General features: G+C 39.0%; 1 protein-coding gene across 6 annotated transcripts in view; it reads left to right on the forward strand.

The window, feature by feature from the left end:
* The window catches only part of VWA8 (von Willebrand factor A domain containing 8), a 279,042-nt gene that overhangs the window by 221,648 nt on the left and 45,137 nt on the right, over window positions 1–12,257 (forward strand). For all 6 annotated transcript variants that reach the window (XM_074988426.1, XM_074988442.1, XM_074988464.1 and 3 more), the window contains 4 exons: window positions 74–183; window positions 765–919; window positions 5,283–5,484; window positions 10,003–10,084. In XM_074988426.1, coding sequence (XP_074844527.1) covers window positions 74–183; window positions 765–919; window positions 5,283–5,484; window positions 10,003–10,084 — 549 coding nt within the window. The remainder of the gene's footprint in view (window positions 1–73; window positions 184–764; window positions 920–5,282; window positions 5,485–10,002; window positions 10,085–12,257) is intronic.

The following is a 12,257-nucleotide window of genomic DNA, read 5'->3' on the forward strand; positions in this document are numbered from 1 at the left end:
GAATTATTTAGTTAGTCTTTAAAGTGCTACATGACTGCTTGTTTGTATTTTAACAAGTGTGCATTGTTTACAGGAAGTTTCTTTTAACCAAGCCAGCACATACTGTATCTGAAGGGAGTGGAGTTTGCCAGTTACATGCATTGAATGAAGACCCAGCTGACAAGGGTTTTGGTTTAATAACAGGTACTTTGTGTAATACTATCTCATTCTTTTCTTATCAACTATGTGTTTGTGCTTAATACAACTTGATTTTTCTTTTTCCTAAACACACACACACACACACACACACACACACACACATATATATATATCAGAAATTATATGAAAAAGTTCTGTGTTAAAGAAAGTAATTTTGATTGAAAAAGCCAAGTTGAAAATTAGAAAATGGTATATTTACAGTTGCCTGTGCAATTTTAATTTTTCTCCCTTGCGCATATAGATTATGCCAGTCTTTAATTAGATGATCATATACCATTTTTTCACAGAGTCCATTTTTCACTGAATGAGTACATGGACACAAGTTGTCAGAATTAAGGCTTTCCTAACTTTTTTGAGTGTGTGACTTTGCCACCTAAATGATGTTACATAATGTCATTTTGTTGTATGTAGTATAATATAGCATACATGAATCTTTACATTTCTCTTCGTTTTATTTGTTGACATGATAAAAAGAATAGCAGTAATTAGTACTCTGTGCTTGTCAGGATAATTGCTTCCTTTTGCTTATTTGCATTTAATGCTCTTCTTTTGATTCCTCACTTCAGCATCAGATTTGTGTGTGCCTCACACAATTTCAAGTGACCAATTATCGTCAGAGAATCTGAGTGTAGCTGTGGGACAAAAGATCAGTTCTCCCAACAGGATTCTCTCGGATATGCACAATTATGCTACTGTTGTTGTTGGCTTCCCAGAACTTATGGTAAACCCAGTGTTGTTGAATTGTAAAATAATGATTACATTTATTTCATAACCAGTTATTCTAAGTAGCTATTTTCCTAATTATTTGCAAGAGGTAGTGAATAATGAAGTAATACCATTTGCAGAGTATGCAGTCTTTGTTGGGCTAGTCAAGTGTAGAGAGATTTCAGAAGAACTTGACAGTGATAGGTAATTGGATGACATAAGGCCAATGAAATTCAATGAAGGTAAATTTCATACACTGTGCATGGAAGAATAGTCTTGCTCCTTATATACATGGAAAGATTTTTTAATTAAATATAATCATTCAAGAAAATGACATAATTGTGGACAATTTAGTGTGAACATCTGCTCAGTATGCAACAGCAATCAATACAACAAGTGAGATGTCAGGCTGTATATTTTTAAAAAAAAAGTTTTCAGAGAATTACTATAGAAAAACACTGTAATACCATTGGCTGAAGTAATGCTTTGCCTGACCACAAATACCATGTTTGGTTTTTGTCACCATGGCCGTGTCTACACTGGCACAAAACTTCGAAATGGCCATACAAATGGCCAAATCGAAGATTACTAATGAGGTCCTGAAATGCATATTCAGCACCTCATTAGCATGCCGTCAGCCACGGCTCTTCCAAATTGCTGCTTTTTGCTCCCACATGGCTCATCCAGACGGTGGTCCTTTTCAAAAGGACCCTGCCAACATTGAAATCCCCTTATTCCTGTGAGCTCAAAGGTGAAAAGTGGCAATTTCAAAGAACCACGGCCGACGGCATGCTAATGAGGTGCTGAATATGCATTTCAGCGCCTCATTAGTAATCTTCAGTTTGGCCATTTGCATGTATAACCAATAGGAATAAGGGGATTTTGAAGTCTGGGATCTTTTCGAAAAGGAAGCCATGTAAATGAGCTGCGCGCGATCAAAGACGGCACTTTCGAAGTGCTGTAGCCATCATTATGCTAATGAAGTGCTGCATATTCATTGCAGCTCCTTATTAGCATACCCCGAAGTGTCTCATTAGCACCCACCTTTTGAAAGGGGGGTGCTAGTGTAGACACAATCAGCACGTACCATCGTTAAACCGCTGAACTCACTACGGTAGTACTTGGAGGGACAGAGCTTATTATAAGTGAAACAAGGAGTTAGACGTTTCTAAGGATATGTCTACACTAAGTTAAGAAAGTCGACCACAGATATAGAATTCTAGCTATGCCAATTTCATAGCTAAAGTCAAAGTATCTGCACTCGGCTAACGTGGCTGTCTATACAAAGGAAGGTCAATGGGAGAGTTTCTCCTGTCATCCTCCCTTACTCATTACATCTTGCAAAGAATACAGGGGTCAGCTGCAACCCCTGAGAGGTCAGTTTCACACTTCTCTACTAGTCATGCAAAATCGATCCTGAGCAGGTCAATCTTCTAGGATAGTGTAGACCTGCCCTAAGAATGATTACAGTATCAGCCATAATTACAGTAGCTAGGCCTGATGTTTCGTTGCAGAAGCCAAACCAATACTTCCTTTGGGTTAGAAAAAAACATTAGTCGTTGTTAGTGCTTTCCAGTATGAGGTTTTAGTACATTTTGTGAAGCAGCTCATACTAGCCAAGATCAGAGACAGGCTGCATGACTGTGAGGACCATTAGTCTAATGTTTTTTCTGGAGATATAATATGTCAGGGTGAACAAGAAACTGTAACCATGAGTAAAAATTTGTTAATGTTCTGAAATTGAATTAGACTAGCAGGGCCTACCCCTTTGTGGCAGTTACCAGGCTGGGAGCTCACTGGCAGCTCCAGCCCTGAGGATCTGGCTGGGGCGAGGGAAGCTTGGTAGCCCCAAATCTGGGGACCAAGCTGGGGCACAGAACTCCACTGGCATCTCCAGCCCCGGGGACCCAAGGGAACCCCAGAACCCCCAGAACTGGGAGATAGCTGGGGCACGGAGCTTCACCAGCAGCTCCAGCCCCAGGGACCCAGCTGGGTGGGATGGACGGATGCCTCTCTTTTGTAATAGTTTATAGACAGGGAAAATAATAGTTAAACCTCCCCTCTGTAGATTTATTGAGTAGCAAGGGAGTTTCTTCTGTTTTGTATTTAAAATACTATATAATTCAACTAGGTTTGTTTTCCATGTGTATATTATACGTTTGTTTTAACTATGTTTTTGAATGTTGGGAAACAGACACTAAATAGTTTTGTACATAGTGCCCAGTACCACATGGTTGTGGAAATGATTTGTAAATAAATCTCTCTATGAAGGTTGCTTACAGGTCAAATTATTGAAATGCTCTCTCTTCCTAGTAGAATGCCCTCAGGGTATGAGAGTCTCCTATGGTGTCATCTTAATAAAGAAAATGCACTCATTGAGAAAAAAACTTCAGAGAGTCAACTCTGATCACCACAGCCTGAACTCTCCTCAACAAGACTTGTGTGCTTTTGGCCTCTTGTTTGTTGTGGGTAGGTGGCCTGTGGGCACATGCAGTGCAAGCAGCTCATGGCCCTCAGAGACAGAATACTGACTCTTGAGGCTAGAGTGACTGAAGTGGAGGAGACAGAGAGAAGAACATAGAGTAGACTGTTAGAGACATAATAGAGTGTCCCTCCTTCCTGTTTGACAATCCCTGTGCTGTTAAGGAGAATGAAGGTCTCTGGCCAGGACAGCATCCAGATGGAGCATTGGGAACCAATCTCATTGCTTGGACCCACCTTCCAGGTGATGATGTGGTATCCTCTTATATGGAGGATGTCTGTCTCTTGACAGATACCCCATCTGTTTGCCAGGGACAGGTGGTAATGGTTACTATTTAAAGCCTAGATAGTTGGGTTTGTGATATCCTAGAGAACTGCATGATGAGTTGCTGGCAAAGTGTGAAGATAGCAGATCTCACAAGGCATGACGATATAATTATATCTAATGCTGGGAAGGAGCTGAGGTTGTACATGTAGGTATCGGTGATGTAGGAAAATATCAGAGAGAATTCCTGGATGCCAAATTTGGTCTGCTACATAAGAGACTAATGTCCAGGACCTCTGTGACAGTAATCTCTAAAATGCTCCAATTCCCTGTGTAAAGCTAGGAAAACCAGCAGACCTGCAGTATTCTAAATGTGTGGCTGAGATGATGGTGTAGGCAGGAGGAATAACTTCTACTCAGTATCTAGGTACAGTCAAAAAAAAGTTATAATAGTGTGTTAGCAGCTGTTAGAAAGTGGATAGAAAATTAGAAAATACCATAATGCAACTATTTAAATCCATGGTGTGCCAAACTTATCAGACTTGGTGATGAGGTTCAGATTAGGGAAAAAATATGATCAAGTTTATGGAATGACTTCCCTCTGAGGGGAGACTAAATGAATTAGACCATTAAAGTGGGATATGATAGAGGTTTATAAAATCATGAATGCTGTGGCAAAGGTGAATACAAAAATCAGAAGTTACCTGATTAAATTAATAGGTAGGAGGTTTAATACAAAAAAGGGGGAAGCACTTCTTTGCATAATGCACAACTAACCTGTGGAACTCATTTAACTGGGATATTATGTTGGGCAAATATATAATGTGTTCATAAAACAACTGGATGAATTCATGGAGTATAAATCCATCAATGGATATTAGCTAAGATGGTTAGGGGTACGGCCTCATGCTCAGGGTGATCCTAAACCTATGATTACGCCCATCCCCAAAAAAGCCAGAAGTGTGAGAGAGTGGTGAATTATTCCATAGTAGCCATATTCTGTACACTCATCCTGATGGTCTGATACAAGCCATTGCCAGAGACAGGGTATGCAGACAAGGTGGGCCTGGGTCTGACACAATATGGCAGCTCTTACGTTCTGAAATCTGTAGTAGCTTATGTATCTCGCCAGTAGAAGCGCTCTCAAAAACAGAGGTAGCTAGCTCTTCACCAGTCATGGCATGAACAGAGAATTGTCCATAATGGTTAAGTTTGATTTGAAATGGGAGCTTATCAAGACAGCAGTGGTGGGTAACCTGTGGCCTGTGGTTCACAGCAGTCAAGCTCTGGGAGGGAGGTGAAGGAGCGTGAATCAAGTCATTCATGGCAATTCCAAAAGTACAGGGAGGGAGAGGAGTAAGTAAGTATGAGACTCCAAAGTCCCAGGGTGTAAGAGGATTGGCAGAAGGGGACAGGAGTGGGGTGCACGGGCTCCCTGCAGGTGAAAGCCCAATGGACCCCATGCAGGTCGCGGATAGTCCGCTGCTAGATATCAATCTTGCGGCCCCCTGAGACAAAGAGGGCCGCTCTTGCAGCCTCCTGTCTAGTCTCAGGTGCCTATTGCTGGTTTGAGGGGTGCTTAACATAAGTTTTTGTTCCTTGGCATCCTCAAGTTACATGCTCTCTTTTTCAGTCTCCCAATGAGGTGTACAGCTGGAAAAGAGTCTCCTCACTGGGCAGCAGAGATGCTTCTCCTTCTGATCCATTGTACTATGGACGGCGCAGTAAAACAGGAGTAGCAAAACAAATCAATTGTGTGACTTTATTAGCTACTAATCAAATAGTCAGAATTTTAGCACCTGGAGATGTGCCTTTGAAAGAACTTTACCCAAAAGGTAAGAGAGCCTGATATTTTAACTGCATCAAGTTGTAGGTGAAGGCTTTGTTTTAATTGGAGAGTACTCACGTCAGTGTTTGTAAAGTGTTTTAAAGTATCAGAAAGCAAATATTTCAAATCCTTTCTGGATTTTGGGAGAAAGAGGAAGTTGCACAAAATTTGCCAGTTCTAAAATTAATTCAGTGCACATTAAAGATCCTAAATTGCAAGATGAAGGAAGTAAATTGTCTGTCTGCCCGTAGAGCCAGGTATCTTACTGGAGTTAATTCCAGTGGATGTAGTCTTCATTGTGTCTTGAGTAAGTTGACTCTATGGCCACATGTGTTAAGTGCATTTTCTAAGGCAGTAGAGGTGTTCCTGAGGTTCATGCACAGAAAAATCTGCTACAGATTCTGTGTGTAAGCTTTAGCAAATCATTTCATTTCTCTGTGACAGGACATTATAGGGGCATTGTAAAACTTAATCCACAAATGTTAATCCAGAACAATTTAAAAAAAACGATCGTCCACCCCAAATTCAAAATAACCATAATCTGATTGCGTCTAGCTACACATTTCCCTCCTACTTACATATCTGTAGCTGATTAGGAGACAGCAGAGTACTTTGTGGATTCATTCCAGATGCTTGGGAGCAATCATTTCTCTCTCTGTCCCTGCTGCAGCCACGCAGACAAAAGACCCCTGAGACTTCAATGGTTCTCAGTTCAAAAAAGTTTCTCTTCCTCCTATTGGCTTACCCCCCTCAGAGAGTTGTCTCTGTAAGGGTTAATCTTTCCCTGAATTCATTCATGACACTCAGCAGCAGATTTAAAAGTAGCTGTTCTGCAACAAAAAAGCTTCAAAAACCAACTCCAAAGAGAAACTGTAGTGCATTTGCAATTTTAACATCATCAATCAAGGACTGAACAAAGACTGGGAATGGCTGACAAACTACAAAAGCAATTTCTCCTTTCTTGGTGTTCACACCTCCATATCAGTAGCTGGAAGTGGGCTACATCCTACCTGACTGATTGACCTCATTAACTCTGGCCTTCCTCTTGATTGGTACTTCCATCTTTTCATGTGTCTGTATAGTGATGCCTGCCTCTGGAATTTCCACTTCATGCATATGGCAAAGTGGCTCTTTGTCCAAAAAACTTACGCTCAGTATATCTGTTAGTCTATAAGTTGCCACAGGACTCCTCATTTTTGTGAGTAGAGACTAGCATAGCCACCCCTGATACTTAAAAACAAAAAAAGTTTGCTCTAAGTATTGAGCCAAATTGGATTAACTGGATTTGGGTGTGTAGCCTACTTTTCCCATCTTCCCCAGTAACTGGGCAGTTTTGGCACATAGCCTTCCATTTCTATTAAGAATTTAAAATACTTCAGCCAGATTCTAACACGGTGCAGTGCACTTTATCAAGGTTATTCCAGCAGCAGGGAACAACAAACTAGTTCTCTTTTGTTATTGGAACTGGTAACTTGGATAGTACCTATATTTTTTTTTTAAAAAAAAAAAAGGAAAATAGCAAATTAGCTCTCCAGTGAATATCATATAGATCTATGTCCTCTAAATTTAAGCAGAAGTAAGAGATCGTATCATACTTCAGTAATAATATTGATAAGTCTGAAAGCAAGTGCCTGCATGTGTAAATTAGAACTACTCAAGGGCAACCATTCATCATTTACTGGGTATGAATTTAAAATAACTGCTTACTTCTGCCTGGTGTTAATGTAGGATATTGATGGCATCACAGAAAGTTGGTGGAATGATGGCAATCAATGGGAGGTGGAAATACAAGGGTGCAAGATATCTAGCTGTGAAAAAGTAGGTCTCACAGGTGGAGGCATAGAGTCAAATATAATAAAAGTCTTATTTAAACAGAATCTCTGTGGGTAGTAATTCCATATGTCAATATTAATAGGATAGTAGTAGGACTGTGATACCGACCAATTTACCAGGATGGTGACATCACTGTAGAATGCCCAGGAAGATTAGAGAGGATACAAAAACCTAATAATAGTGGAAAATAACAGCTATTCCAATATTGACTCAGAACATATCACTTCAGGATGGGATTCAGAGAAAAAATTTTGGCTTCTTGGAGCAGTTAGCACTGAAAGTCACAAAGAGGCATTCTTGATATAATCTTAAGTGATTTGTAGGATCTGGTCTATAAGTTGACTGGTAATAACAACCATAATCTAATCAAATGTAACATTCCAGAGGCTGGAGAGGGTGAAATACCAAAGAAACACAGTACAATAGCATTTCCCTTCAAGCAGAACTGCAGAAAAATGAGACTGCTAGGAACAGTCGTGAGTGAAATGCCTATAAGCTGCATGGAAACTTTTTAAAACACCATAACAGAGGCTCTAGCTATAAGTACACTTCAAATAACAGTACCAAAAATGCTATCATGACTAAATAGAGTAAAAGAAATGATTAGAAATAAAATTATATCTGTTTTAAAAACTGAAAATCAAACCTATTGAAGATAATGGAAAGCACCAGAACTCTGACAAGACAAGTGTAAAAATATAATTAGGAAGACCAAAAAAGAATGTGAAGAGTAACTAGCAAATAACACAAGATATAACAAGCAAAAACCTAACAGAAACAGGAAGCCTGCCAAACAGTCCGTAAGGGCATTGAGAAATTGAGGAGCTGAAGGTGCATTGGTCTTTAATTCAGAAGTTCTGAGGGAGGTCACTGTACCAGAGCCATATTTTTTAGTTTACATATCTGGAAAAGGGTCCCCAGTTAAAGTGTCAGTAAAGGAAGTTTTGGAACAAATTGATAAACTGAGCATTAGTAAGTTCTGAGGACCCTAAGGGCTTGTCGACACATGCCCCCAACTTGGATACTTGGATTTTAGAAAACTTTTGACAAGGTCTCCCACCAAGGACTCTTGAACAAAGTAAGGATGAGAAGGAAGATTCTCTGATGGATCCTTAACTGGTTAAAAGAAGGAAAAAAAAGTATAGGAGAGAGGTGTGTTATTTACCCTCTCACACGATACAAAAAATGGGATTACCTGATTAAATTAATAGGCAGCAGACTTAATATAAACATAAGGAAGTGCTTCTTCATACAGCTCTGTCTGTCTGAGAGACTTATTGCCAGAGGATTTTGTGAAGGCCAAAAGTATAACTGGATTTAAAAAAAAAAAAAATTAGATAAATCCATGTAAAGTAGATCCATGATTGGCTACTAGCCAAGATAGGCAGGGATTCAGCCTCATGCTCTTGAGTGTCCCTAAGCTTCTGAGTACCAGAAGCTGGCTCTGAATCACAGTGATTTGGTTAACCAATTGAAATTGTCCTGTTTTATTTACTCCCTCTAAAGCATCTGACATTGGCCACTGTCAGAAGACAGGATACCGAGCTCGATGGACCATTGATCTGACTCAGGATGGTTGTTTTTATGTTCTGTTGCATTCCCTCTGTTAGTATTGCATATAGCAGAGTAACTGCAGTGACATAGCGTGGGGTATACATTTTATTCTGGTTTACTTCTGAGAGAGCAAGTAAGCATGTTCATAATTAATTTTATGATTTTTTTTTCCTGCTCACTGTGTGGTCACCTTCACCGATACTTTTAAAAGTAAAAATTAGAGGTATAGATATGTTATTTGTACCTGCAGGATAATACATATATGTGTGCTTCTGCTCTCTGCTGGATTGAATATTAGATTGACTTACACATGTGTAATTCTACTTGTCTTTAATGCCCAAATAGGAAAAAAAAAGCCCACTATTGCTGCAGCTAATGGAGATTCTCCTTCAGCATACTTGGATACGATGCGTGGATTTTGCATAGAAAATTTGGAATTCTGTTCCATTAATGACCATGACATTTTGTATACATAATGTATACTATAGTTCTTTACTATTTATTAATTGCCAACCAGGAAGTATGTGGTGCCACAGAATTTATGCAGAGGGAGCAACTGAGATATTTAATATAAGCAAAAGTTGTATTATATCATACTAATGGATATACATTTGTAAGTAGCCTAGTTATCGCTGGCTGCTGTAGAATTGTGCAGAACTTGATGGGGGATCTGTTAGTATTTTTCCCCCTCAGAAAAAATGATTGCCTTAAAAGTTATCCCAACATGTACCTTAATATATACCTTGCAATTTTCAATATTTTTTAAAACGGTGTTTTGAAATGTTTTCCCAAATATACAGTCAGATTAACAATATCCATTATCATAATTGACAAAGAAAAGAAATGAGGTAGAGACTGCAGTCATGCCTGATTGGCATTTTTGTGAATAGTACTTTATTTATGCACTGTGTCGACATTAACTACACTATACAACGTTGCTCTTTTATTATTATAGCCCCTAATTGCTGACTGTTACGTAAAATTCAGTAATTGCTATGTTTAGACCTATGATTAATATGAGAGCTTATAGTTTTCTGATGTATGTTATATAATCTTTAAATTTCTTCTGATTAATACAAAAGTAATATTTTATTAATGATGCAGCTAAAGTAATTTTAATACCGTTATTTATCTGCAGATATCACTCCTCCAGAAACAGCTGGATATCTGGAAGTAACAGACCTTAACTCAAAGAAACTGAAATATATCCCTATTCCCAGGTATCTGATTTCCATCACTAAAACAGCTTCATCTTGTAGGAATAACACGTACAGTTCATTAAGCTCTATTGCTTAGAATAGATATTTGCTTTTCTTATTTTTTTATGTAAAGCAACGGTTGTTTTGCTTCACTGTTTCCTTATTTATTACCTATTGGACTACCTACTCATGTGATAGTAATGTTTACTCCAATGTGCAAAACTCTTCAACAGCTGTGTATGGTGTACTTCTCTTTTAAAAAGTTGTGTTTATTCATTGTCTGGTACAGGAGAGGGCAGAGCAGAGCAGGGGGGACTGTTAGCAGTTGATGGTAAAGGTACCTTCCTCTTCTCTTTTTTCTCCCCTCCCCATTTCCTCTCATTTCACCCATTCTCTCCTCATTTCTCTCCTTCTTCCTTGTTCTTTTTTCCCCTGTCTCTGCTATTTTTGATTTTGCTGTCGAAGGTCTTATACAGAGAGGAAGGAGGAAAGACAGTCCAGTGGCAGGAGGACTGGACTCCAAGTTCCTTCTCCATCAGACTTCCTGTATGACGTCAGGCAAATCACTTAAATCTGTCTCTACCTCAGTTTCTAATCTGCAAAATGGAGTGTCTGGCCTACCAGGGCTGTTGAATAGTAAATACCTTAAATATTGTGAGATGATATGAGTACCTTAGATAGACTGTATGACCATCACAGCTTACAATAATGAATTCATCTTCAGGGGTGCACAGTGAGATTTTAAAAATGTATTTGCTTATGAATTCTAGTTTTTTTTTCCACATTGATTGTTATTTAAGGATACCTCTATCTTCCCACTTTTCATTGGTACCAAAATGTATGAAATATTATATTGATTTAAAAACATATGTCTCATTCCACTTTATTTTTAAGGGCATGTATGGTATGAGTCCAGATTTTAAATGAGATGTTTCTTTCCCCCCCCGTACCCTCAAAGTTCATATACAATTAAGCAGTAACAGAGAGGTAGCTGTGTTAGTCTGTATTCCAACCAAAACAAAACAGCAGTCATGTAGCACTTTAAAGACTAACAAAATGATTTATTAGCCGATGAGCTTTTGTGGGACAGACCCATTTCTTCAGATCTATAGAATTTCCAATCCAGACCCAGTTATATAGCACAGAGGACCAGAAAAAATTGCAATAAAAAACTGACAAATCAAATACATAGGACTGAAGTAGGTGGGTGAGGGGTGGGGGATGTTAAGTGTCTTGCCTGAGATAATTATGACGATCAAAGGAAGGGAAGTAGTCCTTGTATGCGTGAGATAATTGCTGTCTTTGTTCATACCAAGTGTTAATGTGTCAAATTTGAGTAAGAACCCCAGTTCACAAATCTCCCAATGTCATCTGCTTTTAAAGTCTCTGTTGTAGGATGCATATTCTCGTAATTAATAACATAAATTACAAGATCCAGGGCTCATTCTCGTGTATCTCGACCAATATTATATATGTCATTGTGTGCCAGCAATGCTACTCTACAGTGTACATCGGACAAACACTTTGCCAAAGAATGAATGGATACAAAGCAGACATTAGGAATCCCAATACACATAAGCTTATCAGTGAGCATTTCAATGGAGTGGCCCATTCTGTTAAAGACCTGAGAATATGCATCCTACAACAAAAAGACTTTAAAAGGAGATTACATGGGGAGATTTGTGAACTGGGGTTCTTATTCAAATTCGACACATTAACACTTAGTATGAACAAAGACAGCAATTATCTCACGCATACAAGGACTGCTTCCCTTCATTTGATGATTGTAATTATCTCAGGTAAGACACTTAACATCCGCCACTCCACTTCTTCAGTCCTCTATATTCGATTTGTCAATTTGTATTGCAATTTTTTTTGGACTTGTGTGCTATATAACTGGATCTGGACTGGAAACTCTATAGATCTGAAGGGGCTTGTCTACACTACCTCCCCACTTCAAAGGCAGGATGGTAGGTAGGGTGTTGGGAGATTATGAAAGAAGTGCTGTGCTGCATATGCAGCACTTCATTAAGCTAATTCTCCCCCATGGCAACTTCTAAGTGTTTAACATCAATGTGCCGGCTCGCGTGTAGCCACGGCTCACCCGCTGGTACTTCAAAGTGCCAGGGCAAAATTTTGAGGAGTAAAGGGAAGTTTAAGACTTCAAAGTTGCCACGGGGGAAAATTAGCTTAA

Source organism: Carettochelys insculpta, chromosome 1, assembly GCF_033958435.1.
Source record: "Carettochelys insculpta isolate YL-2023 chromosome 1, ASM3395843v1, whole genome shotgun sequence".
Taxonomy (NCBI): Eukaryota; Metazoa; Chordata; order Testudines; family Carettochelyidae; genus Carettochelys; species Carettochelys insculpta.